Raw genomic sequence first — 27408 nt, forward strand, 5'->3', positions numbered from 1 at the left:
TGTCATTTTTCTCCTTTAATTAAAAAAAAGTTCATGGTCCCCCCTGCAGGGGGAGTCTCCGGGGCGGGGCCTCACTCAGCCTCGTTGAAGCGGGTCAGCATGGTCTTGTGCAGCGTCTCGCGGTACGACTCGGCCGCCGAGACCCCGTAGGAGCTGCCACGGGCCCCCAGGCCGGAGCCGCGCACTCGGGTCTGCGCCTGGGGAGGGGGAGACCTGGTGAGATCAGGGCCCTGCCCCTCGGAACCACCCCAGGGGCCACGGGGCTCCCCGCTCTCCCTGCCCCCGGTACCTCAATGGGGGTGACGATGCCTTGCTTCTTGCGGCCCAGCCCGCTGCCCTCCTTCCAGCCCATGGCCTGCAGCATGCGGCTCCCAATGTTATCGCTGCCCAGCCCGTCCCGCGTCGGCTGCTCAAAGTCTCTGCGGGGAGAGCAAAGGGTCAATGGGCGAGATGGGGACGCGGCCACCTCTGGGGCGGGGCAGCCGGGAACAGCCACACACAACAGTCCTCGCCCACTGCTGCGATGCAGCCGCCTCTGGGGCAGGGCAGCCGGGAACAGCCCCACACAACACAACTCGCCCACTGCTGCAGGGCAGCCAGGAACAGCCGCACACAACGCCCCTCACCCACTGCTGCGATGCAGCCGCCTCTGGGGCGGGGCAGCCGGGAACAGCCACACACAACGCCCCTCACCCACTGCTGCGATGCAGCCGCCTCTGGGGCGGGGCAGCCGGGAACAGCCACACACAACGCCCCTCACCCACTGCTGCGATGCAGCCGCCTCTGGGACGGGGCAGCCGGGAACAGCCACATACAATGCCCCTCACCCACTGCTGCGATGCAGCCGCCTCTGGGGCGGGGCAGCTGGGAACAGCCACACACAACGCTGCACGGGGACAGTTTGATCAGCACTCAGATGCTGCCACCTCTGGGGAGGGGAGCTCCTGGAGGGCAGAGCTCCACCCTGAGTGGGTGGGGCAGCATGGCAGGGGCGGGGCTTACACAGTGGCAGGCATGACAGCTGAGTACTTCCTCTTCTTGGGCTCCGGGGGCTCGGGGACACCGTACTTCTCCCTGCGCTCTGCCGCGCGGTCCCGGTACTTCATCTGCTGGGGAGGAGCCCGTTAGAGCCAAGGCCAGCCCCCGCCCCCAGCCGCACCAGGCCCCCACCCATCCCTGGAGTCAGCGACCCCCAGCCCCCTGCATTCCTCCTTCCCCACTGTCCTGGTGCAGCATGGCCCCCCCATCATCCCATCCACCCCCCGCTGTACCCCGCCACACCGGCCCCCTGCCCACCTCCATGTCGTTCTTCTCCAGCGCCTCCAGCTCCTGCTCAGACAGGTGGGCGCGGCGGTGAATCTCCAGGTTTTGCTGCAGTGAAAGGAGAAGGTAGGTAGGGAAACCCCCGTCGCCCCCCCTGGGGGGGGGAGCTGAATTGGGGCTAGCACCCCCTGGAGGGGACAGGCCCCAGGCCCCATTCCTCCCCCCACAAGCCAGCCAGTCCCTGCCCTGGGGCTGATGGGAGCCAGCGCCCCCTGGAGGGGACAGGCCATGCCCCATTCCCTGCCCCCCGAGCCATCCAGTCCCTGCCCTGGGGCCAATGGGAGCCGGCGCCCCCTGGAGGGGACAGGCCCCAGGCCCCATTCCCCACCCCCCTGAGCCAGCCAGTCCCTGCCCTGGGGCTGATGGGAGCCGGCGCCCCCTGGAGGGACAGGCCCCTGCCCCAGTCCCTGCCCCCCTGAGCCAGCCAGTCCCTGCCTGTCCCTGGAGGAGACAGGCCCTGTGGCCCCCCCCACACACACCTTGTGCAGCCCGGAGAGCTGCTGGTGGCGGATCAGCGCCTCCTTACTGGGGAACTGCCGGCGGCAGAGCAGACAGGCCAGTTTGTGCCAGTCCGTGAGCTTCTCTTCCCGGTCGGACGCCCGCTCTGGCTCCTCCTCGCTGTCGCTCTCCCCGCTGTACGCAGCCACCAGCCCCCGCGGCGGGCTCTGCGGGGAGACAGCGCCATGGGGCCCCTCACCACTACACGCCACGCCCCCACCGAGCCAGGAGAGAACCCAGGAGTCCTGGCTCCCAGCCCCTCCTCTCCCCCCACCAGGCCAGGAGAGAACCCAGGAGTCCTGGCTCCCAGCCCCTCCTCTCCCCCCACCAGGCCAGGAGAGAACCCAGGAGTCCTGGCTCCCAGCCATCCCCCCCCCTCTAACCACTAGCCCCCACTCCCCTGCCTGAGTCAGGAGAGAACCCAGGAGTCCTGGCTCCCAGCTGCCCCTGTTCTAACCACCAGCCCCCACTCCCCTCCCAGCGCCGGGGAGAGAACCCAGGAGTCCTGGCTCCCAGCCCCCCCTGCTCTAACCACCAGCCCCCACTCCCCTCCCAGAGCCAGGGAGAGAACCCAGGAGTCCTGGCTCCCAGCCCCCCCTGCTCTAACCACCAGCCCCCACTCCCCTCCCAGAGCCAGGGAGAGAACCCAGGAGTCCTGGCTCCCAGCCCCCCTGCTCTAACCACCAGCCCCCACTCCCCTCCCAGAGCCGGGGAGAGAACCCAGGAGTCCTGGCTCCCAGCCCCCCTGCTCTAACCACTAGCCCCCGCTCCCTCCCAGAGCCGGCGGGGGAGCCAGGCATCCTGCAGCACAGGGCACTTACCAGCCTGTCATCACTGGCCAGCTTGGACAGGTCCAGGGGCGTGTGCTGCCTCTCGGCCAGCGCCCCCTAGGGGAGAAGCACAGCGGTTGAGCTCAGCCAGGGGCCCTGGCGGGTTCGCCCCACACCCAGCTCGCCCATTGGACCCCATGCTGCGGGGGAGGGGGGGGGTCAGGGGCAGGGCGGGGTTGGGGAGCAAGGGCCTAGAGCCAGGGTCGGGCAGCTCAGCTCCACGGCGGCAGAGGGCGTGGGGGGGTGGGAAGGGCTCTGGGGTTCCCCCCCGCCCCGGCAGTACCTTCTTCTCCAGGATGGCGTAGCCGGCGTCGGCCGTGGCCGACTCGCGCCGCTCGTCCTCCCGCAGCGAGCTGATCGGCTGGAAGCTGTTCTTGAAGTTCTCCTTTTGTTTGTTGAGGCTGCGGGCCCAGCGCTCCATGTCCTTGGCGATCTGCGGGGGGCAGGGGGCCGTCAGTGGGGCACTGACCCCATTGCGGGGGGGAGAGCTCGTAGACAGGCTGCAGGATTCCCCTTCGCTTTCTGTCCCAAGCTTCTGATGCTGGTCCCCAGCTGCCCCGCCCCAGAGCTGGCTGCATCTCAGCACCATATGAGGGATCCCCATTTGGTGTTATATGCAGCTGTTCCGCAGCTGCCCCGCCCCAGAGCTGGCTGCATCATGCCAGCGAAGGCTGGGCTGGCAACACCTCTTCTGCATCTACAGCCAAACTGCTTAACAGGCTGGATGGAAAAGGGGATCATGCAGCTCCCTCTGGGGTGGGGAGAACCTCTGCTTTCAGCGGGTGGGGAGAGGCAGCGCGGGAACCACATAGCGCTGCCGCAGCAGGGACGACCAGGGTCCCCCCCAACACTCCTGCAGAGTGCTCCCAGAGGGCAGGCAGCACCCACCTGCTGAGCTGTTTTGGTCTTGTGTTTCTCCTTCTTCTCCTTGCCCTCCTTGCCGCTGCCCCCAGAGCCATCCTTGTGGGCGTCAGCGCCCTGGTCGGAGGCTGGCACGTAGGTCCTGCGCTCGCCGTCCCAGTACAGGTACTGCTGGCTCTGTGCGTTGTAGTAGTACTGTGGGGCCGGAGAGACAGGGGGGGCGTCAGGTGCTGCAGGCTGTGTCCCCCCCCCCCCCTCAGGCTACACCCCCCTCACGCCAGCTCACCTGGGAGTTGGGGTCGTAATAGAGACCGGTCAGCGGGTCGTAGTAATAGCCGGAGGTTTCGTCGTACTGGTAGGTGGACACGTCTGGGACGGCTGGGGGGGGGCAGAGCGGGGCTCAGCCGGGGGGGCCGAGAGGGCCGACATCTCAGCCCCCCAACACCCCTCCCGACATAGCATGTCTTCCCCGACAGCCCCCCACATCCCCCACACACCACAGCCCTCCAACCCTCTCCCAATGTGGCGCCCCCCCCACATCATCCCCCGCAAAACACGTCCCTCCAACCCCCACCAAGAATCCCCCACAGCCCCCCAATGTGGCGCGCACACCCCCGGAGCCCCCACATCACCCCACATGAAGCACAGCCCTCCAACCCCCCAATACAGCACAGACCCACGGAGCCCCACCAAGGCCCCGCCCCCGAGCCCCCACTCACGGTACTGGCCGTAGGGCTCCTGCGGCGTGGGGGTGGGCAGGGGCAGGCCGGTGATGGAGGCGGGGAGGGCGGCGCTGCTCGGCTGGGCCGGGCTCGGCGTCTCTGGCTTCAGCACGGCCGGGGACACAATGGTGTAGGGCTGGCTCTGCGGCAGGACAGCAGCAGTGGGGAGACCGCCGGGAGAGCCCCCCAACCCAGAGCAGGGAGGAGAGACCCCCCCATACACAGCCCCGGGCGGCCCCCGAGCAGGGAGGCGAGACCCGCCCCCCCATACACACAGCCCCGGGCAGCCCCCGAGCAGGGAGGCGAGACCCCCCCTCACACACACACCCAGAGTCCTGGGCGGCCCCCGAGCAGGGAGGCGAGACCCCCCCTCACACACACACCCAGAGCCCCGGGCGGCCCCCGCGCAGGGAGGCGAGACCCCCCCCCCAGACACACAGCCCCGGGCAGCCCCCGAGCAGGGAGGCGAGACCCCCCCTCACACACACCCAGAGCCCCGGGCGGCCCCCGAGCAGGGAGGTGAGACCCCCCGCCCATACACACAGCCCCGGGCAGCCCCGAGCAGGAGGCGAGACCCCGCCCCACAGCCCCGAGCAGGGAGGAGAGACCCCCCCTCACACACACACCCAGAGCCCCGGGCAGCCCCCGAGCAGGGAGGAGAGACCCCCCCTCACAGACAGCCCCGGGCAGCCCCCGAGCAGGGAGGCGAGACCCCCCGCCCATACACACAGCCCCGGGCAGCCCCAGAGCAGGGAGGAGAGACCCCCCGCCCCCCACAGCCCCGGGCAGCCCCCAAGCAGGGAGGCCAGACCCCCGCCCCGAGGCCAGGCCGACAGCCCTACCTGGGCAGTGGCGGCGGTGCCCTGGGTGGTGCCCGCCGTCTCGGCCCCGCCAGGCGGCTGGTACACAACGGGCACGGCGGTGGTCTGGGCGGCGTGGGGGAAGCTCTGCAGGACGGGCAGCGAGTCGATGCCCGGCACGCCAGGCTCCAGGGACGGCTCTGCCACTGCCAGGGCAGGGGAGAATGGGGTGAGAGGAGGCCCCCAGAGACCCACAGCCCAGGCTGGAGCCATGCAGGACTCCTGGGTTGTCTCCTCAGCTCCAAGAGGGCAGTGGGGGCTAGTGGTTAGAGCGGGGGGGTGGGGGCTGGGAGCCAGGACTCCTGGGTTCTCTCCCCAGCTCAGGATCCCAAGACACTCTAATGCTTCTGAGTGAAGCAGGCGGGAGAGGGGAGAACCCCACAGAGCCCCATGGTGGGGGTAAGAGGCTGCCACAAGCCAACCTGACGACAACAGGGGATCCAACCCCTGCCCCGTCCCGGCCCCCAGGCGGTGGGAAGGTGGCGCGAGGGGCCGGCCCCATGCCCCGCGCCTGCTCTCACCTGTGGCTGCGGCCTCCCCGTTGGCGCCGGGCTGGGCCGGGGAGCCCTTCAGGTAGGTGTGGGAGTAGAGGGCCGGCTCTGCGCCGTAGGCCTCCTCCTGCTGGTAGTAGGCGTAGTCGGCCGGCTGCTCCTCGGAGGCCGCCCAGGCCCCCTCGCTGCCCTGTGATGCCTGGGGGCAGAGGGCAGGGTGAGGGTGGCAGAGGGTACCACCAGCCCCCACCCCTTGGCTGCCGTGGGGGCAGGGACCCGGTGCCAGGTGTGGGGGCCTGCCACCAGCCAGCCCCATCCAGCCTGGAGCCACATAGCGCTGCTGCAGCAGGGACGACCAGGGTCCCCCCCAACACTCCTGCAGTAGGGAGTCCCAGGGATTAACGGTGCCACGCCCCACCCTCATGGCAGGGAATCCCGGGGGTTAACGCCCCCCATGGCCCTGCAGCAGGGAATCCCGGGGATTAATGCCCCCCTATGCCACTGCAGCAGGGAGTCCCGGGGATTAATGCCCCCCACCCACACCCCTGCAGCAGGGAGTCCCGGGGATTAACACCCCCCCAATGCCACTGCAGTAGGGAATCCCGGGGATTAATGCCCCCCACCCACACTCCTGCAGCGGGGTTACCTGGGAGATGGCCCACTGGGCTGCAGCGATAGCAGTGCTGGCGACAGAGGCGGCGCTGATCCGGTTACTGTCGGAGGAGCCCATGTCCCTGTGGGGGGTGGGGCACGGGAGCTGTCAGTGTGTGGGGTGGGGTAGGGTGGGGTGGGGGCCCCCCCACCCCTCCCTCCCCTGCACTCACCGCTTGGAGCCCTTGGCAAACTCCACGTTGATGGTCTTGCCGTCAATGTGCAGCGGGGGGTGCAGGGCCTGCAGGATCTGCAGCAGCTGGGCTGCCTCCTGGGGGGACAGATGGGGTGAGATGGGCCCAGACCCCCACAGGCCTCTCCACCCACCCAGCCTCACCGCCCTCCCCTCCCAGAGCCAGGGAGAGAACCCAGGAGTCCTGGCCCCCAGCGCCCTGCTCTAACCACCAGCCCCCACACCCCTCCCAGAGCCAGGGAGAGAACCCAGGAGTCCTGGCCCCCAGCCCCACTCCCAGCGCCGGGAGGGAACCCAGGAGTCCTGGCCCCCAGCCCCCCCAGCGCCGGGATGGCCCCGGTGGCTCACCACGATGGTGGCCAGCTGGATGAAGGCGAAGCCGCGGTTGAGCTGGGTCTGCTTGTCTTTGATGACGCGGACGTTGGAGGCGGAGAGCACGGCGTAGGGGGCCAGCGCCGCCAGGATCGACTCCATGGTGCTGTGCGGGTTCAGGTTCCGCAGGATGATAGCTGGGCGGGGGGGGGGCACAGCGTGAGGAGGGACTGGAGCCACCCCCCAACCCCTGCCCAACAGGCCCCGTCCCCCCTCAACAGCCTGGCCCCACCCACCGGCAGCAGCCAGGTCCCGCCCCCTTAGAGTCCACCCCAATGTTAGGCTCCACCCCCTTGGGGCCAACCCACTGCCAGTCCCGAACAATTCCTCCCAGGTACCCTCCATCCACCCCACCCCCTCACCTGGGCACCAGTCCCACTGCCCCCCCACCACTCCTACCCTGACACCCGCTCCCCGCAGCCCTGCCCCCATGGCCCCCCATTTTCCCTGCCCCACAGCCAGCCCCTGCTCCCACAACCCACCCCATTCCCCTGCCCCCACGACCCACCCCATTCCCCTGCCCCCACAGCCAGCCACCTGCCCCACAACCCATCCCCATTCTCCCTGTCCCCACAGCCAGCCGCCTGCTCCCCACAACCCACCTCCCATTCCCCTGCCCCACAACCCACCCCCATTCCCCTGCCCCCACAGCCAGCCACCTGCTCCCCACAACCCACCCCATTCCCCTGCCCCCACAGCCAGCCACCTGCTCCCACAACCCACCCCATTCTCCCTGTCCCCACAGCCAGGCCCCTGCCCTCCACAACCCACCCCTATTCCCCGCCCCTGCTCCCACGACCCATCCCCCATTCTCCCTGCCCCCCACAGCCAGGCCCCTGCCCCCATGGCCCGCCCCATTCCCCGCCCGCCACGACTCACCCCCCATTCTCCCTGCCCCCCACAGCCCACACCCCACTCACTGTCGTTGGCGTTCTCAGCGCAGGGCTCTGACGCCTGGGCCAGGGGCTGGGTTGCTGACAGCACCGAGGCCTGGTAGGGCTGTGGCAGGGGCAGGAGGCCCTGACTCAGCTCCCGGCCTGACAGCGCCACCAGCTGGTCTAGCCGACTCCCTGGGGGCAGCTTCTGCTCAGCCTCTGGGTGGGGCAGAAAGCATGTATTAACCTGCAGGACTCCCCGCTGCAGGGTCTGATGGGGGGGGGGGGAATAGCTCAGCCAGGGCGTTAACCTGCGAGACTCCCAGCTGCAGGGTCTGATGGTGGGGGGAATAGCTCAGCCAGAGCATTAACCTATGGGACTCCCCGCTGCAGGGTCTGATGGGGGGGGTGTGGGGAAAAGCTCAGCCAGGGCGTTAACCTGCGAGACTCCCCGCTGCAGGGTCTGATGGGGGGGGGGATAGCTCAGCCAGGGCATTAACCTATGGGACTCCCCGCTGCAGGGTCTGACGAGGGCTGTTTCTAGCTCACCTGATTTGGGAACGCCACATTTAAAGCATTTCTCCCTTCGTTTGAAATTCTGCACTCCACACTGAAAATGGAATTAACGAGAGACTCTTAATGGAGAGCACCCCCTGCCACGCTCGGCTCTGACTGCCCCCTGCCGAGTCCCCCGCCCCGCTCCCCGCAGCACAGCACCCAGCCCTGACTGCCAGGGGAGAGCGCCCCCTGCCCAGCCCCCCGTCCCGCTCCCCGCAGCACGGCATCCCCCAGTGCCCGGGGAGAGCGCCCCCTGCCCAGCCCCCCGTCCCGCAGCACAGCGCCCCCCAGTGCCCAGCCCTGACTGCCAGGGGAGAGCGCTCCCTGTCCAGCCCCCTGTCCCGCAGCACGGCGCCCCTTAGCTCAGTGGCCATCGCCCCCAGATCACAGCCCCCCTCCTGTACCTTGCTGCAGAGCCAGTCCTCATTGATCTTGGGCTTGGGGTCGCTGTAGTGCATGGAGACTTTCTGGCCCAGGATGCTGAGGGAGTGCTGCCGGGGGAAAGACACAGCGGTGAGAGCCGGCGGGTGGCGGGGGGGCACCCGTCACTGCCTCAGCAGAGAGAGAGAGAGAGATTTAAACCCTTCTGCTGAACGGATGAGGGAGGGAGGGAGGGAGGGGCCGCAGGCCCGGAGAGGTTTGGGTCTCGGCTACGTGGCTACCACAAAGCTAACCTGTGCCGGCCCAGCGTTTGGGGCTGCCGGCACGGCCGGCTCCGAGCTACCAACGGCTGCTAGGATGGAGGGAGCGGATGAGAGAGAGAAAGAGAGAGAGAGAGAGAGAGAAAGAGAGAGCAGCCATGATCCAAGACGCACCGCTGGGAACCACCGCTGCATGCCCTGCTAGCCAGCGGCTCCTCCGGCGACCTCTGGGCCACCACCTCGGCATGGCCCCCGCCCGCCCCCACCTCCCGACACCTCGGCCTAGCTGCTCTGCCTACGGCCCTGCCGGGGCCTGATCCGACGCCCTCTCGCCGCGCCGCCTCGACCCTCTCCTGCGCAGCGCCCCGCTGCCCTCCCCCGCGAAGCCCAGCCTCTCGGCCACGCATGGCGGCTCCCACTGGGGACGCCCGCCACGCGCTCGGCCCGGCTAGGAGAGGAACGGAGCCGCGCGGGTCGAGGGGCGTTGTCAAAGCCAATTCCAAGCCGCCAGCTGGCCGGGGAGACCAAGATCTCAGGGATATGGGGGCCTGGAGGCTGGTCTGACAGGCGTTCGCTCTTCTGCCCAGGGGCCTCCTCCGGGTCCGGTGGACACAGACTTAAGAAAGGCTGACGCCGGGCGCCCTCCCTGCCCTAGCTCCTGGCGCTGGCACTGCCGCGGGAAAGCTCGCAGCCTGGCCCCCCTGTGGGGGGCTGGGGATGGAGTGACCCACTGGAGGGCGGGAGGGGGGGCCAGGTGCCAGTGTCAGGGCCCTGCGGCACGAAAAGGGGCTGGTGCCATCTCTCAACATCCTCTTCTGCCATGCGCTCCGCCACACTGCCGCCCAGAGCGGGCCAAAGAACCCAGGAGTCCTGGCACCCACTGTTGCTGCTCTAAGCACTAGACAACACTCCCGCTGTGGAGCCACGGAGAGAACCTAGGAGTCCCGGCTGCCAGCCCCCCCTGCTCTAACCACCAGCCCCCACTCCCCGCCCGGAGCCAGGCACAGAACACATGCGTCCTCATTCCCAGCCGCCCATCAGAACACACTTGTCAGAGACACAGAGAGAACCCAGGGGTCCTGGCTCCTGGTCCCCATGTTCTAAGCACGCTCCCTCCCAGGGCTGGGAAGAGAACCCAGGAGTCCTGGCTCTCAGTCCCCCCTGCTCTAGCCACTAGACCCCACTGCCCTCCCAGAGCCAGGGAGAGAACCCAGGAGTCCTGGCTCCCAGCCCCCTGCTCTAACCACTAGACCCCGCTCCCCACCCAGAGCTGAGGAGAGAACCCAGGAGTCCTGGCTCCCAGCCCCCTGCTCTAACCACTAGACCCCGCTCCCCACCCAGAGCTGGGGAGAGAACCCAGGAGTCCTGGCTCTAAGCCCTAGCAAGTCCCTAAGGGGGTGGGGGGTGACGCTCTCCCTGGGGGGCCGGAGCAGGCCCAGGCATGTGGGTCGGGCGGTAACAGGAGCAGTACTTGTGGGGGTCAAGTGCGGCAAAGCAACCTGATTGGCTTCCATCCATCGGGTAGCGTCCTGCAAGTGATTAAACTCGACGAAGGCGAAGCCGCGGCTCTGACCTGGAGGACAGCATTCAGATACAGACGCAGTGTGTTAGTCAACAGATCCAGCCAACATCACGCACCCTCTCGCTGCACCCCCTGGGGCGGGGCCGGGGGCGCGGAGGGGGCACCCTGCCTGGACACGGGGTGGGGGCAAGGGCAGGGGCAGCACCAGCCACGCAGCAGAGGGGCTGGTGACACAACACAGCCCCGGAGTCCTGGCTCCCAGCCCCCGACCTCTAACCACTAGGTCCCAGCCCCCTCCCAGAGCCCAGGAGTCCTGGCTGCCAGACCAGCTCCCTCTCTACTTGCCCATGCGGCCTCCCCAGAGCATCACTCTCCCATAGGGAGAAGGGGCTCCAGCCCCCCCACCCCGCCGCTCAGGGCCCTAGGACCCAGCTCTGCTCACAGGCTCCCCGTAGCACCGCACTCCTAGTGTCACGCTGGGGTACTGGTGCCAGGGCAGAGCACCCCCTGCAAAGCCCCCCCCCCGCCCTATAGCAGCACCCGGCCCTGACTGCCAGGCAGAGCTTCCTGCCCCATAGCAGCGCCCCTCAGTGCCCAGCCCTGACTTCCAGGGCAGAGCTTCCTGCCCCATAGCAGTGCACCCCCCAGCACCCGCCCCTGACTGCCAGGGCAGAGCTTCCTGCCCCATAGCAGCGCACCCCCCAGCACCCGCCCCTGACTGCCAGGGCAGAGCTTCCTGCCCCATAGCAGCGCACTCCCCAGCACCTGGCCCTGACTGCCAGGGCAGAGCTTCCTGCCCCATAGCAGCGCACCCCCCAGCACCTGGCCCTGACTGCCAGGGCAGAGCTTCCTGCCCCATAGCAGCGCACCCCCCAGCACCTGGCCCTGACTGCCAGGGCAGAGCTTCCTGCCCCATAGCAGTGCACCCCCCAGCACCAGGCCCTGACTGTCAGGGCAGAGCTTCCTGCCCCCTAGCAGCGCACGCCCCAGCACCTGGCCCTGACTGCCAGGGCAGAGCTTCCTGCCCCATAGCAGTGCACCCCCCAGCACCCGCCCCTGACTGCCAGGGCAGAGCTTCCTGCCCCATAGCAGTGCACCCCCCAGCACCCGGCCCTGACTGCCAGGGCAGAGCTTCCTGCCCCACAGCAGGGCGCCCCACAGCACCTGGCCCTGACTGTCAGGGCAGAGCTTCCTGCCCCATAGCAGTGCACCCCCCAGCACCTGGCCCTGACTGCCAGGGCAGAGCTTCCTGCCCCACAGCAGTGCACCCCCCAGCACCTGGCCCTGACTGCCAGGGCAGAGCTTCCTGCCCCATAGCAGTGCACCCCCCAGCACCCGGCCCTGACTGCCAGGGCAGAGCTTCCTGCCCCATAGCAGGGCGCCCCACAGTGCCCGGCCCTGACTGGCAGAGTGAGCACACCCTGCCAAGGCCACCCACCCTACAGTGCAGCGCCCCCCCATTGCCCGGCCCTGTCTCCCAGGGCAGAGCACCCCCTGCAGAGCTTCCTGCCCCATAGCAGGGCGCCCCCCTGCGAGGCCCCCCCGCCCTACAGCGCAGCACCCCGCAGTGTCTGCCAGGGGAGAGCACCCCCTGCCCAGCTCCCTGCTCCCATCCAGGTCTCTCTGCCCCGTCGCACAGATCCCCTTTGCCTTTAGCTCGGCCTGGCTGAGGGGTCCCAAGCTAGCCCCAGCTGTGCCACGCAGCTGCCTGCTGGGGCAAGGACTCCAGTGGGGCAATCAGCGGTTCCTGCCCCCCGTCCCCCCCACCTCTGCTGAGCTACGTGAGACAAACCCCCAGAGAAGAACCGAGCGAGGAGGCTCCAGATCCCAGGATGCAGTGCTCCAAGCAATGGGCCAGTGCATGCTGGGAAACATCTCCGCAGGGGGCTGTTCCTTGAAATGGGGGGGGTGGGGGTGAAAGTTGGGCTCCGCTCCACAGCGTCCCCGTGAGGCCTGGCACAACACAGGGCTAATGCAGATTTAAAAATATAAATATCTACACACCCTGCTTTGGAAGGAGCGAGAACACTGGCTCTGTGTGTGTGTGTGTGTGCGCGTGTGCGAGAGTGAGTGTGCGACACACACCAAGGAAATACCTTCGAGACAACAGCCAACTCACCTGTTCAGCCCAGCCCATCCTGGCCACGTGCTCCCCAGAAGGGCTGGCCCAGTGCCGGCGTCCCCTAGCGCCGGCTCGCTCTGGGAGCAAAGTGAGCGGCAGCAGAACCCAGCCGCGGCCTCTAGCACGGCTCCGACCCGGCCAGGGTTCACGCCCAGCAAGGAGAGGGCGGGAGGGGCACGCGCCCGGCCGAGGAGTCCGCCGCGCTCCCCGAGGACAGGGAGAGAGAGCAGCGAGGGCGGGATCCGCCTGCAGACGGACCGAACCGGCCCTGCTCTGCACGGACCCGCGGGCAGGTACCAGCCAAAAGCCTGGTGTGGGTTGGGAAGCACCAGGGCCTGGGCGGTTTCTGCCAGCAAGAGACACACCGAGCGCGCGCGCCGCAGGGGGAACCGCCGCGGGCTCCCAGCCGGGACCGGGGGGCAGGAGGCAGAACTGGGAACAGGTGCTCACCTGAGGCTTTGTTCCGCATCAGCCGCACCTCGCGGGGCTGGATCCCGTGCGCCTGCAGCTGGGCCCGGATCTGGGGGGGAGCACACGGAAGGGGCACGGTCAGCACCGTCCCCCTCCAGGGTACAGACAAGGGGAAACTGAGGGAGAAGGCGCCACTCATGTGACATCCTGCGGCTCCCAGCACCCTCCCTCCCCACAGCCACTAGACCCCACTCTCCTCCCAGAGCCAGGGAAAAGAACCCAGGAGTTCTGGCTCCCTGCACCCCTCCCAAGCACTAGACCCCACTCCCCTCCCCGAGCTGGGGACAGAACCCAGGTGTTCTGGTTCCCAGCCCCCCACACCCAAACCTACGTCATTCTCGGAGGCAGACTGGGGCAGCATCCTCAGCATGACGATGCTGCTGGCCTTCTGCTCCTCCTCTGGCTCAGGCCGGTAGTCCTGATCGCGGTAGTCCCCGTCGCCGGGGTAGCCCAGGGGCTCGGTGGGGCTGTCCCGCTTGCGTTGAGTCTCTGACCCCGAGGAGGCCTCGTAGGAATCCTGGCGGGAGAGGACGGGGTCAGGGCAGCCCGGCGCTCGCGTCCCGTCCCCACCTCTGACAGAGAGGCCCACCCAGCCCCACAAGGCTACGGCCCCCGGGGCCGGAGCCCACCTCGGCGCTCTGCTCCTCGGAGGAGTCGTACTCGTTAGCGGCCTCGTGGCTGCTGAAGTCGCGGGGGTACGACCGGTAATCCATGTCCCGGTAGTCGTGGTCTCGCTGGGTCCGCCCATCCATGCCGTCGTCCTGGGACCGGTCAGCAGCGCCATATCGGCCCGTCCGGTCCCCACGGCCACCTCTGGGGAGAACGAGGGGTGTAGGTTCAGCCCCACGGGCTGCCCGGGCAGAGCACCGCCTGCGGAGCACCCCTCTAGCGCCCAGCACTGCCTGCTAGGGGAGAGCACCCCCTGCCCCGCAGCACAGCGCCCCCCCAGCAGCCCCAGCCCTCCCGGTACAGGGGTGCATGGGCCCATTGGCGTGGGGAGATGGTACCTCCGTTCGTACTCCATTTCCTCCTGCAGCGGGTCAGTGCTTCGGAACAGGCCGGGCTCTTTGGTGGGCACTCACCACACAGCTCTGCCGCCGGCTGTGTCCACGAGCCCTGAGGGCAGAGAGAGCAGAGGGGGCCTCAGCATGGCCATCCACGGAGCAGGGGCAACGAGACCCATGAAATCAACCGAGTAGTGCCAGACAGAGAGCATCAGGGGCTCAACGAGGATCCTGACACAGCCCCTGCTCGCCCAGCCCTGGGTTCCCCCAAGCTCTGCCGGTGCCCCTCACTCCCGGCCTGCAGCCCCTGCTCGCCCAGCCCTGGGGTTCCCCCCAGCCCTGCCGGTGCCCCTCACTCCCGGCCTGCAGCCCCCTCCTAGCCCAGCCCAGAAGCTCCAGGTTCCCTGCCCAGGGATGTCGCCCAGCCACAGCAAACCGCTCCCCCAGAGGAGAGAGAGAACAACTCCCAGCCTGCAGTCCCTGCTCGCCCAGCGCTGAGAAATCCCCAGCTCTGGGTGAACTTCCTGGCCTGCAGCCCCTGCTCGCCCAGCCCTGGGGTTCCCCCCAGCCCTGCCGGTGCCCCTCACTCCCGGCCTGCAGCCCCTGCTCGCCCAGCCCTGGGGTTCCCCCCAGCCCTGCCGGTGCCCCTCACTCCCGGCCTGCAGCCCCTGCTCGCCCAGCCCTGGGGTCTCAGCTGCCTGTGCCCCTCACTCCGGCCTGCAGACCCTTCAGCCCATTCCCCAGCTCTGCCGGTGCCCCTGCAGACCAGGCTCCTGGAAGTATTCCTAGAGGCCTCTGGCTGGATTAATGCCCAGCCACAGCAAACCGCTCCCCCAGAGGAGAGAGAGAACAACTCTCACAGCACAGACGTTCACCCCAGCGCTGAGATTTAGGAGCTCAGAATTCATCCCTCAGTCTGGCTCCATCCAGGGGACTGGTCCAAAACTAATCAGGCAATTGACCAGTCACATCCCAGGCAAGTATTTCAAAGCGCTAATTTCTCACAGCAGTTCAGCTGCCTGTCCACTCCGAGGCCCAGACCCTTCAGGGATCCATTCCCACGGGTACGGCCTGCAGACCAGGCTCCTAGAGGCCTCTGGCTGGATTAATTTTAACTTTAAACAACCACCACCACCAAAATGAAGCACTAAAAATTCATCCTCAGTCTGGCTCCATCCAGGGACTGCAATCAAAGAGGTAGGACACCAGTTACATCCCGAGTTTCTCGCTGGACTATCGAACCAGATTAGATCGTGTTCCAACAGGTGGTCAACTGACCGACTTCCCAAACCCAATGAGCGCACGATGCGTGCAATCCCCAGGGTAACACACACAATTCTCCCCTTAACAGCAGGTAACATAAGGGGAGCAGCCAGCCAGTCCCACTGTCCTGGGGCTGGATGGGAGCTGGTGCCCCCTAGAGGGGAAAGGCCCCAGGTCCCATTTCCGCCCCCAACCCCACCCCGAGCCAGCCAGCTTTGCAAGCATGCTGCCCCACACAACACAGGCTGCCATTTATTTAGTTCATCCCAGCAAGTAACAGTAGCGAGCTCTGAACTGCAGGCTACAGATCCTGCCTTCACTGCGAGGGAGGGGGGTGCTACCCAAGCTCCACCGTGACCCCAGAGCATCCCCCCCACGCAGACTGATTCTTCCAGGCCCCTGGGTTGCTTTGCCCCAAACTCCCTGCAACGCATGCAGGGGCTCGTCTCTCCATGTGCTAATCATCGTTACTGATTATTTCTATTGCAGGAGCCCTGAGACCATGGCCACGCCCCTCTGCAACGCCAGAAGGCCAGGCATGACGGCCACGCCGTGGCCAGTGCACATACACACAGCCCCTCTGCTCAGCACGCGCTCAGCACGCCCCCGCCCCGGGTACCCGGCTCTCTGCACCCTGCTAGCAATCCAACAGCGCAGCGGGAGGCCTCTGTCGCAAGACACAAAGCCCGCCTGTCTATCCAAGATCAACTCTCCTCCACCGAGGCTGTGAAGCGGTCACAACCGATACCGAGAGGGCAGGAGCCTGCAGAACTGGCTCTGAACCCCGCCAAGCACTCTGCGGTTCGATTCCCCGCACGGATTTCTGCAGGCTCACCGCACCTCCTACCAAACGAGCCGCGCCTTCCGGGGCTGAGCGCAGGCTGCCAGGGATGAAGCCGGATGGAAATGGGGAATCTCTCTCCCCCTCGGCTCCAAGCCTGCAACACCGAGATCACGCTGACAGGATACTCCCGTAAAGGGGGCTCTCAGCTGTGCTCTGGGTGAGGCTGCCTGCGAGCACCTCTGGACTCCAGATCGCTCGTCTCTCTGGGCTCAGCTGCTGAACCTCGCAGCAGCCGGGAGAGGATAGCGCGTCCCAGGTCTGAGCCAGCATGGGGCAGAGGACAACAGAAACCCCACCAAACCAGGTGTTACAACGCAGGAATTTTCTGCAGTAGTTTCCCAATGCTTATGCATGCCTCAGTTTCTCTCCGTACTTTGCACTCTACCCAGTGGGGGTGGACGGGTTAACAGGTTGCTCATGGATCAAAGCTAGAGACACGTCATGTGAGAGCCTGGGGGGGAATGAAGGGGTCTGGACTGGTTGAAACAGACCCCCGGGGGCACCGGCCCACTGTCTAAAAGCTGGGGCGTAGCACCCATCCTGGGGCTCCATGACACCAGGTCCTTCTGCCGATAGATGAGTCCCGGGTAGATGAAGCAAACAGGCCGGGGACCCGCAGGGAAACAAACGCTGAGCCTGTGAAACTCACTGCCACAAGGTGACACTGAGACAGGGTAAAAATCAAGGGTGGGGCAATTCTAACAACAAGGCTTCAAAACCCCAAAGCAAGGCCCCTGCACAAGCCGGCCTCTCGCAAACGGGGGCTCGGAGGAGACAGGGCATCCGGTCACAATTCCTTGCCCCTTTCCTCGGCAGTATCTGGTACTGGCCCCTGGCCGAGACAGGATATGGGGGAGCCGGCGGGGAGGGAACATGGTGTAGGGAGCATCCTCTCCTAGGCACCTGTCTCTGCTCCCCCTCCAGGCCTGGCTGCACCCCGGCTCTGCGCTGACCTGCCGCATAACCTCAGCCAAGCCAACTTCCCCTCTCGGGGCCTCCACAGCCCAGCAGGGCAGGGGACGCCCGGACCCGGCCAGGGTCTTCCCAGCGCCTGGCATGATGGGGGGAGGGAGCCCCCAACCACAGTCTAGACTCCACCCTCTGCTGGCCCTATGCTGACCAGACCGGGGTATTTTTATCTAGAGTCCAGCTGTCTGGCCACCCCGCCCCCACCAGGGTGCTCCCGCGCCTCCTCCTCCCTCCCCTCACCGGCCTCACCCACCAGCTGCCTTCCCCCACTTGGAGACTCCCCCCAGGACCCCTCGCTCCTCCCCCAACCCCCAGCCCATGACCCCTCCCCGTTCCCAGACTCTCCCCCCAGCCCCCCCCAGCCCAGGACCCCTCCCCTGTTCCCAGACTCTCCCCCAGCCCCCAGCCCAGGACCCCTCCCCGTTCCCAGACTCTCCCGTTCCCAGACTCTCCCCAGACTCCCCGCCCCAACTCAGCCCCCTCTCACTCCACCCCTCCCCGGCTCCTCCCCACCCACAGGCTCCCCAGACCACAGCCCCGCCCCTCCCCTCTGCCAGCTCGCCAGGCCACGCCCCATCCCCAAGCTCCTCCCCTCTCCCGGGCCCCTGACCACGCGCCCCTCCCCACAGGCTCGCCAGGCCACGCCCCGGCGCCCCACCCCGGCCCCCTCGAGGCGGCGCTGACCTGGGCCGCGGGAGGCCGCTGGCCGGGCCGGGCCGGACCGGAGACCCTGCTCGCTCCTCGCGCGCGCGCACCAGCCGCCCGCCCGACACGCAAGATGGCGGCGGCGCCAGCGGCCGAGTCCTGCCAACTCCCGGCGGCGGAGAACGTGGCCACGCCCCCCGCGCGCCGGCTCCCCCCCCCCCACGCCGCGCGCCCATTGGCCAGGGCGCCCCGATCCCATTGGACGGGAAACCTGCCGCTCCGCGCGCGCCGGGGAGGTGGGGCCGCGTCAAGTCGCTCCCACACGCGCTCCTGGCACCACCCGGAACCTCTTGAGGACCCGCCTCCACTGGCAGGGGATTGGTTGTACCGGGAGCCGGGCCGCCTCTGCTGGCAGGTGAATGGTGGAGCGTGCACGAGGCCCTCCGCTGATCATTGATGATTGGTGGAAGCGTCACAGGGTCCGCCTCTTCTCGCAAGGGATTGGTGCAGCCTCCCACGGGTCCCGCCTCCCAATGGATCATTGACCAGCCAGGTCATGACCCAATAGAGTGACCTCACGGATCACTGCCATGTCATATAACGACACGACGTGACAAGTATGTTGCGTCATCAGTGCACGTTGGGTAGTGACGTCATCACGCAGCGAGCTGTGAAGGCGTGCAGCGATATAGCCCGATGACGTCACTGGACACAGTTGTGACGTCATCGTGGGGCACCCCCTTCTTCAGGGGCCCCAGCTGCAGGATACGTCATCCACACGCGACAGGCTCCACTCCGCGTCCACGCGTGGGGCCGGACACTGAGCAGGGGCCCTGGGAAAACATGAGGGGGAGGGACGAGTATTGCCCAGGGGAAATATGGTAGCGCTGTGGGAGGTCTGTATAGGGAGTGAATATGGTACAGTCCAGAGGTGCTGAGGCGGGGCCCTGGGGGGCAATATATGGTTCGATCCAGAAGTGGGGCAATATGGTACAGTCCAGGAGGGGCGGGGGTGCTATGGTACAGTCCGGGGGGCGGGGAGTGCTATGGTACAGTCCAGGAGGGGCGGGGGGTGCTATGGTACAGTCCGGGGGGCGGGGCGGAGGGCTATGGTACAGTCCAGGAGGGCGGGGATGCTATGGTACAGTCCGGGGGGCGGGGAGTGCTATGGTACAGTCCAGGAGGGGCGGTGGGAGTGCTCTAGTACAGTCCGGGGGGCGGGGCGGAGGGCTATGGTACAGTCCGCGGGCGCGAGATTCCTCCTTGGACGCCCACTTCCTCCTTTCCAGCGGCCGTGCGCTGGGAGGTGGGGTTGTGCAGGGCGCTGGGGTCCTGGGCCGTGCGCTGGGAGGTGGGGTTGTGCGCAGGGGGCGGGGCCGTGCGCTGGGAGGTGGGGCTCACGCAGGGGCGGGGCCGTGCGCTGGGAGGTGGGGTTGTGCAGGGAGGCTGGGGTTGTGCAGGGGCGGGGCCGTGCGCTGGGAGGTGGGGTTGTGCACGAGGAGGACGAGGGGGACATGGTGCTGGCGCTGCGCTGGGTCAGGTGGGGGAGTTGTGCAGAGGTGGGGGTGGGGGCGGGGCCGTGCGCTGGGAGGTGGGGTTGTGCAGGGGCAGGGGCGGGGCCGTGCTGGGAGGTGGGGGTGGGGCAGGGCCGTGCGCTGGGAGGTGGGGTTGTGCAGGGGCGGGGCGGGCCGTGCGCTGGGAGGTGGGGTTGTGCAGGGGGGGGGGGGCGGCCGTGCGCTGGGAGGTGGGGTTGTGCAGAGGTGGGGTGGGGCGGGGCCGTGCGCTGGGAGGTGGGGTTGTGCAGGGGGCGGGGGCGGGGCCGTGCGCTGGGAGGTGGGGTTGTGCAGGGGCGGGGGCGGGGTGGGGCCGTGCGCTGGGAGGTGGGGTTGTGCAGGGGCGGGGGCGGGGCCGTGCGCTGGGAGGTGGGGTTGTGCAGGGAGATGGGGGCAGGGGCAGGGGAACTGAGGGGCGGGAGTGGATTTGATGGGGGCAGGTGGGGAGAGCATTGGAGGGTGGGGAGGGTGGGGCAGGTGGCATCTTGGGGGGGGGCATAGTTTGGGTTCTAGCCTGGGAGACCCCATGATTCAGTTTCTGGCTTGCAACAGCCTCCTAGTGCGACCTCGGGCCTGTTCCTTGGCCTGTCTGTGCCTCGGTTTCCCGTCTGTACGGTTTGGGGGGGGGGCGGCGGCGAGGACTGTGAGGTGCGAGGACACTGCAGGGAGCCAGCTAAATACCCTGGATCTGGGGAGCCACTGGTGGCTGGGGGGGGCAGGCTGGGGACGGAGCTGTGGGGTGGACCTGGGGTACAGGTGGGGAGGAACAGGACTAGGTGGGTTGGGGAGGGGGGCGGTAGGGATCACCTGTGGGTGCCATGGGGCTGACAGTGGGGGATTTAATATTGGGGTTAGCGGGTGAGGTCAGGATATCCAGGGGGCCCGAACGCTGCATCGTTCCCTTAGTCACTTCCCTGAGCATCAGCCGTGCTGGGTGGCCCCGGGCCGAGGCCCCACGCGCTGGGGGCATCAGACCCAGGGCAATAGGTGCCCCGTGCTGCTGCAGCCTGGGGCGCGAGGCCTCGAGCGGGGGAGGCCGGGATCCAGGACTCCTGGGTTCTCTCCCCAGCTCTGACTCTTAGACAAGGTCACATGTGGGTGATGCTGCCTCTGAAAGGGGACACGGGTGGATCTGCCTGGCACCTGCCCTGTAGTACGGTGCCCCCTAGTGCCCGCCCCTGACTGCCGGGGAGAGCGCCCCCTGCCCAGCCCCCCACAGCACAGCACCCCCCCGCGCCCGCCCCTGACTGCTGGGGAGAGCGCCCCCTGCCCAGCCCCCCGCAGCACAGTGCCCCCAGCGCCCGCCCCTGACTGCCGGGGAGACCTCCCCCTGCCCAGCCCCCCACAGCACAGTGCCCCCACCGCCCGCCCGCCCCAGCGCCCGCCACTGACTGCCAGGAGAGCACCCTGCCCAGCCCCCACAGCACAGTGCCCCCAGCGCCGCCCCTGACTGCCAGGGAGAGCACCCCTGCCCAGCCCCACAGCACAGCACCCCAGCGCCCGCCCCTGACTGCCGGGAGAGCGCCCCTGCCCAGCCCCACAGCACAGCACCCCCGCGCCGCCCTGACTGCCAGGAGAGCACCCCCTGCCCAGCCCCACAGCACAGCACCCCAACGCCCGCCCCTGACTGCTGGGAGAGCGCCTGCCCAGCCCCACAGCACAGCACCCCCCCGCGCCCGCCCCTGACTGCTGGGGAGAGCGCCCCCTGCCCAGCCCCCCACAGCACAGCACCCTCCAGCACCTGCCCCTGACTGCCAGGGAGAGCGCCCCCTGCCCAGCCCCCCTCATCACCGGACCCCCCAGCGCCCGCCCCTGACTGCCAGGGGAGAGCGCCCCCTGCCCAGCCCCCCACAGCACAGCGCCCCCAGCGCCCGCCACTGACTGCCAGGGAGAGCGCCTGCCCAGCCCCACAGCACAGCACCCCAGCGCCCGCCCCTGACTGCCAGGAGGCGCCCCTGCCCAGCCCCCCGCAGCACAGTGCCCCCAGCGCCCGCCCCTGACTGCCAGGGGAGAGCGCCCCCTGCCCAGCCCCCCGCAGCACAGTGCCCCCAGCGCCCGCCCCTGACTGCTGGGGAGAGCACCCCCTGCCCAGCCCCCCGCAGCACAGTGCCCCTAGTGCCCGCCCCTGACTGCCAGGAGAGCGCCCCTGCCCAGCCCCACAGCACAGCACCGCCAGTGCCCGCCCCTGATTGCCAGGGAGAGCGCCCCTGCCCAGCCCCCACAGCACAGTGCCCCAGCGCCCGCCCCTGACTGCTGGGAGAGCACCCTGCCCAGCCCCCACAGCCCCTGCCCAGCCCCCACAGCACAGCACCCCCAGCGCCCGCCCCTGACTGCCGGGAGAGCGCCTGCCCAGCCCCCACAGCACAGCACCCCCCAGCACCCGCCCCTGACTGCCGGGGAGAGCGCCCCCTGCCCAGCCCCCCACAGCACAGCACCCCCCAGCACCCGCCCCTGACTGCCGGGGAGAGCGCCCCCTGCCCAGCCCCCCGCAGCACAGCACCCCCTGTCCCATACTGGGGCCGGCACTCAGTCATAGCCTCGTGAGAGTCCCCAGGAGCTTGGCCTGTGTGAGCAGCCCCTGGCTCCCAGCCACGCCCGGCTCAGACAGCTGCGCCTGCTGCCTGGACCCCCAGGCCTGGCACCGCATCCTCCCTGCCAGCCCCCGTCCCCGCCCGGGAGTTCGGTGTCTCTGCGCCTACCCCTGGGGCTGCTGTTCCTAGCCTGGCCGCAGGGGGAGCTCGGTGCCTGGGCTTCGATTCTGGGAGGGGAGTGGAGTCTAGTGGTTAGAGCGGTGGGAGCTGGGAGCCAGGATGCTGGGGTTCTCTCCCTGGCTCTGGGAGGGGAGCGGGGTCTAGTGGTTAGAGCAGTGGGAGCTGGGAGCCAGGACTCCTGGGTTCTCTCCCCGGCTCTCGGGAACAAAGAGATCCTGAGTCCTCGTTCTCTCCTTTGGCCCCTAGCCCCTTTCTCCCTCGCCCATGGACGGGCTGGACTCAGCCCCCACACAGCAGCTGCAGCCCCCTCCCCCCGACCCAGTTCCCCTGTTTAGATTCCCACCCCCAACCCGTAATCCCTGTGTGGCTGGCACTATGTGGGTCACAGGCAATGCCTGAGGGGCGGGGGGTGCCAGCTACCAGCCAGCCCTGGCCGGAGGAGCTGCACCCGAGGGCCTTTGTCTGCTGGCATCGGGGGTGGGGGGTGGCAATCTCCCCCTTTTCCTTGCCATTCACCTGGGATCTGCCGGCCCTGTCCCAGGGCTCCCGTCTCTGCCTGGGAGCCAGGACTCCTGGGGTCTCTCCCCAGCTCTGGGAGGGGAGTGGGGGCTGGTGGGTTAGAGCAGGGGGGCTGGGAGCCAGGACTCCTGGTTCTCTCCCGGGCTCTGGGAGGAAAGAGGTTTAGTGGGTTGGAGCAGGAGGGTGGGGAGCTGCCGGGGCCTGTGCCTCTCCCCTTGTTGGCGCAGGCTTTGGCAGGCTGGTGCATGGGCAGGGGCCGATCTTCAGCTTCCACAGGGTTTGGGGGGCTTCAGCTGCACAGGTCCTGCCCCCCATCCTTTCCCTCCAATGGCGGGTCCATGCCGTCTGCCGCCCTGGAGCTTGGGGGACGGGTCCCGGTCCAGGCAGAGAGGCTGCCTGCCTCTGCACACCGCCTCCCCCGCACGGGCATGTCTGGGGTGGGGGCTGAAGACAATCCCCTACCTCCCCAGCAGGGGGTGCAGCGCGGCGCTGGGCGGACCGTCCCCTGCGCGGCTGTTCCCCAGCTGCCCCACCCCAGAGGTGGCTGCCTCCCAGCACCAGCGAGCCAGTGCACTGAGGCCAGAGGAAGGCAGCCGTGGTGACTCACGTGCTGGGTGGCTGCTGCAGCTGTGAATCAGGCTGTCCTCAATCCCAGGCTGTCTTTGCACCTCCGAGCTCCCACTCCTGGTGTGGGGGCGGCAGGCTCCCTCCCACCCTGGCTGGGTTATTTTAGCTCTGCCGGGCGCCTCCCAATCCAGCTGGCACCTTCCAAGCCTTGCCATTGTCTCGGGGTCTGATCTCCCTGTATGGACCTTACGGCTTCCCTGGGTCGGGGGAGACCCCAGGAGTCCTGGCTCCCAGCCCCCCAGCTCTAACCACTAGCCCCTACTCCCTTCCCAGCACCATGGCCTCGTCCTACTGGTGCGGTGGGTTTGCGCCCCCACTTCCTTTCCTCAGCTTGGGTGTTAATCCGCTTGCGAATGGCGGGGAATCCAGCTGCTGCCTGCAGAACCCAGCTGCTGCCTGCAGAACGAGGGGAAGGGACAGTGGGGAGGGCTGGCAGGAGCAGTGCGGGGGACTAGGGGGTGACCCCGCTGGCTCAGCACTGGGCCGGCACCCTAGCAGGAATAACACGGCTGCGCCAGCATGGAGGGGGTCCAGCAAGGCGGTGAGGACTGGTAGCTAGGCGCTGAGCGCCGGGACAGAGGGACTGGCTGGATTAGTTCCTGCCCAGCGCTGACATGCAGCCACCTCTGGGGCAGGTCAGCTGGGAAACAGCCACACATAACACAGCCCCGGGAGAGAGGAATTGCAGCCACCTCTGAGGCCAGGCCCCATGGCACAGGGTGGCTTGATCTCCCTCCCTGCAGTGTGGCTGGGATCTGGGTTACAGCCCTGGGGGTGCAGCCCTGCTTCCTTGCTGTGGAGCCGAGAGGGATGGGGGGGTTGGCAGGCCGCCCCCTCCCCAGCAAGGGGTGGGGCGGTGTCATGGGGGATGGCTGACAACAATGGGGATAATTAGCTCCTGCTCCCGGTATGTCAAGAATGCCTCCCCCGCGTGCCCAGTGCTGCCTGCCGCCCTCCACCCCACCCCCGGCACACAACCCCCCCCGCCAGGTTTGGGGGGGGGGGCAGCCCTCTGCAGAGATAGAGCTGGCCTGTGGTGAGGGGCTCACTGGGGTGGCGCTCTCCCCTGGCACTCACAGCTGGGTGCTGGGGGGCTGTGGCGCTGCAGGGAGTGGGGCAGGGGGCGCTCTCCCCTGGCACTCACAGCTGGGTGCTGGGGGGCTGCGGCGCTGCAGGGAGTGGGGCAGGGGGCGCTCTCCCCTGGCACTCACAGGTGGGTGTAGGGGGCTGCGGCGCTGCAGGGAGTGGGGCAGGGGGCGCTCTCCCCTGGCACTCACAGGTGGGTGTAGGGGGCTGCGGCGCTGCAGGGAGTGGGGCAGGGGGCGCTCTCCCCTGGCACTCACAGCTGGGTGCTGGGGGGCTGCGGCGCTGCAGGGAGTGGGGCAGGGGGCGCTCTCCCCCGGCACTCACAGCTGGGTGCTGGGGGGCTGCGGCGCTGCCGGGAGTGGGGCAGGCGCTCTCCTGGCACTCACAGGTGGGTGCTGGGGGCTGCGCGCTGCAGGGAGTGGGGCAGGGGCGCTCTCCCTGGCACTCACGGGTGGGTGCTGGGGGGCTGCGGCGCGGCAGGGAGGGGGGCAGGGGGCGCTCTCCCCTGGCACTCACAGATGGGTGCTGGGGGCTGCGGCGCTGCAGGGAGTGGGGCAGCGGGGCGCTCTCCCCCGGCACTCACAGATGGGTGCTGGGGGGCTGCGGCGCTGCAGGGAGTGGGGCAGGGGGGCGCTCTCCCCTGGCACTCACAGGGGGGTGTAGGGGGCTGTGGCGCTGCAGGGAGTGGGGCAGGGGGCGCTCTCCCCTGGCACTCACAGGTGGGTGCTGGGGCTGCGGCGCTGCAGGAGTGGGGCAGGGGCGCTCTCCCTGGCACTCACAGATGGGTGCTGGGGCTGTGGCGCTGCAGGGAGTGGGGCAGGGGGAGCTCTCCCCTGGCACTCACAGGTGGGTGCTGGGGGGCTGCGGCGCTGCAGGGAGTGGGGCAGGGGGCGCTCTCCCCTGGCACTCACAGGTGGGTGCTGGGGGGCTGTGGCGCTGCAGGGAGTGGGGCAGGGGGGCGCTATCCCCTGGCACTCACAGATGGGTGCTGGGGGGCTGTGGCGCTGCAGGGAGTGGGGCAGGGGGTGCTCTCCCCTGGCACTCACAGGTGGGTGCTGGGGGCTGCGCTGCAGGAGTGGGGCAGGGCGCTCTCCTGGCACTCACAGCTGGGTGCTGGGGGGCTGCGGCGCTGCAGGGAGTGGGGCAGGGGGCGCTCTCCCCTGGCACTCACAGGTGGGTGCTGGGGGGCTGTGGCGCTGCAGGGAGTGGGGCAGGGGGCGCTCTCCCCTGGCACTCACAGGTGGGTGTAGGGGGCTGCGGCGCTGCAGGGAGTGGGGCAGGGGGCGCTCTCCCCTGGCACTCACAGATGGGTGCTGGGGGGCTGTGGCGCTGCAGGGAGTGGGGCAGGGGGGCGCTCTCCCCTGGCACTCACAGATGGGAGCTGGGGGGCTGTGGAGCTGCAGGGAGGGGGGCCGGGGGCGCTCGCCCCTGGCACTCACAGCTGGGTGCTGGGGGGCTGTGGCGCTGCAGGGAGTGGGGCAGGGGGCGCTCTCCCCTGGCACTCACAGGTGGGTGCTGGGGGGCTGTGACGCTGCAGGGAGTGGGGCAGGGGGCGCTCTCCCCTGGCACTCACAGGTGGGTGCTGGGGGGCTGTGGCGCTGCAGGGAGTGGGGCAGGGGGCGCTCTCCCTGGCAGTCACAGGTGGGTGTAGGGGGCTGTGACGCTGCAGGGAGTGGGGCAGGGAGCGCTCTCCCCTGGCACTCACGGGTGGGTGTAGGGGGCTGCGGCGCTGCAGGGAGTGGGGCAGGGGGCGCTCTCCCCTGGCACTCACAGGTGGGTGCTGGGGGGCTGCGGCGCTGCAGGGAGTGGGGCAGGGGGCGCTCTCCCCGGCATTCGGGGCCGGGCAGCACCGTGCTGTGGGGAGCAGAGTTCCCCTGCAGTCGTAGCCAGGTGTTCCACTTCCGATGCTCAATGATTATGCAGCGTTATGTGCGGCTGTTCCCCGGCTGCCCTGCCCCAGAGGTGGCTGCATCTCAGTGCTGGGTGAGCCGTCCCCGTGCGGCTGTTCCCCAGCTGCCCCCCCAGCCCAGTATTCCCTCCCCCCTGCTCTTCCCTGGAGCTCTCTCCACTCATCACTGTCTCTGCTCGGCAGCTGGCTGGGGGGGGTGGCAGCTGGCGGGGTGTGAACGGGGAGGGGGCGCCGCGACCCGCTTCCCGCCTGACTCATCCCAGCTAGTGAGTGGGCGAGGGAGCACGAGGCAAAGCTCCGGCCCTGCAGCACTCCTGTCCCGGGGCCGAGGAGAGAACCCAGGAGTCCTGGCTCCCAGCCCCCCACACCCACTAGGCCCCACTCCCCTCTCAGGGCTGGGGAGAGAACCCAGGAGTCCTGGCTCCCTAGTCTTCCCCCCAAGCCCCGCTAATGGTTCCAGGCAGGGCTGCCCGGGGCTGGTGGGTACCAGATCATGGGAATTGCCAGTGCGGACAGATGGTGGGGGGGGGGGGGGAGCTGTGGCACAAGCCGGGCACTGGGGCAGGGGGCAGCCCCAGGCTGGGGGGGAGGCTGTGGGTCACAGAGGCAGCTGAGTGACAGGTTGGAGGTCTGGGCGTGTCGCAGGCAGATTGGAAGGCAGCTGGGGGGGGTCACAGGGAGGCTACGTTGGGGGGAATCGGTGGGGTGGGGGTGTCAGGTCAGGGGGCAGCTGGCGGAGGGCAGGGCCATTGCCCTCGGGAGCTGCGAGCGCCCTGGGCGCTGTGGGGGGCGGCGTGGGCAGCTGACCCCTCTCTGCCCCCCAGAACCCTGACTACCATGGCTTCCACCCGGACCCCGAGCTGGACGTGTGGCACATGCGTCTGGCCTTCTTCTTCGGGATCTCCCTCTGCATCGTGGTGGGGGCCACCTTCGTGCACTACCTGCCGGAGCACGGGTGAGTGGGGCCGTGGGGCAGGACTCCGGAGCCGGGGGGCGTCAGACCCAGGCAGCCCGTGGGAGAGGGGTCGGAGCCAGGACTCCTGGGTTCTCTCCCTGGCTCGGGAGGGAAGGGAGGGCTGGTAGGTTAGAGCAGGGGAGGCTGGGAGCCAGGACTCCTGGGTTCTCTCCTGGCTCTGGGAGGGGAATGGGGGCTGGTAGGTTAGAGCAGGGGGGGCTGGGAGCCAGGACTCCTGGGTTCTCTCCCTGGCTCGGGAGGGAAGTGGGGGCTGGTAGGTTAGAGCAGGGAGCCAGGACTCCTGGGTGCTCTCCTGGTTCTGGGAGGGAAGTG

The 27408-nt window shown here is 68.6% G+C and overlaps 2 protein-coding genes across 2 annotated transcripts in view; one reads left to right on the forward strand and one right to left on the reverse strand.

Annotated features, from left to right (window-relative positions):
- RBM10 (RNA binding motif protein 10) lies at positions 1–17890 on the reverse strand. Its single transcript, XM_039510557.1, has 24 exons — positions 17755–17890; positions 13998–14106; positions 13620–13803; positions 13322–13507; positions 12970–13039; positions 10375–10448; positions 8639–8725; positions 8226–8286; positions 7722–7895; positions 6778–6938; positions 6410–6507; positions 6232–6319; positions 5616–5784; positions 5077–5240; positions 4232–4376; positions 3799–3890; positions 3540–3707; positions 2935–3084; positions 2643–2708; positions 1803–1988; positions 1297–1371; positions 1003–1106; positions 290–419; positions 1–197 (listed from the first exon to the last, which is right to left on the reverse strand). The coding sequence occupies exons 2-24, from the start codon at positions 14012–14014 to the stop codon at positions 72–74; spliced, it is 2775 nt and encodes a 924-aa protein (XP_039366491.1). The 5' UTR covers positions 14015–14106; positions 17755–17890; the 3' UTR covers positions 1–71.
- The window catches only part of NDUFB11 (NADH:ubiquinone oxidoreductase subunit B11), an 11299-nt gene continuing 1724 nt past the window's right edge, over positions 17834–27408 (forward strand). Inside the window, exons 1-2 of the mRNA XM_039510558.1 lie at positions 17834–18130; positions 26945–27075. Of these exons, the coding sequence (XP_039366492.1) occupies positions 17849–18130; positions 26945–27075 (413 nt within the window). The 5' untranslated portion in view covers positions 17834–17848. The remainder of the gene's footprint in view (positions 18131–26944; positions 27076–27408) is intronic.

Source organism: Mauremys reevesii, linkage group 22 (genome assembly GCF_016161935.1).
Source record: "Mauremys reevesii isolate NIE-2019 linkage group 22, ASM1616193v1, whole genome shotgun sequence".
Lineage (NCBI taxonomy): Eukaryota > Metazoa > Chordata > Testudines > Geoemydidae > Mauremys > Mauremys reevesii.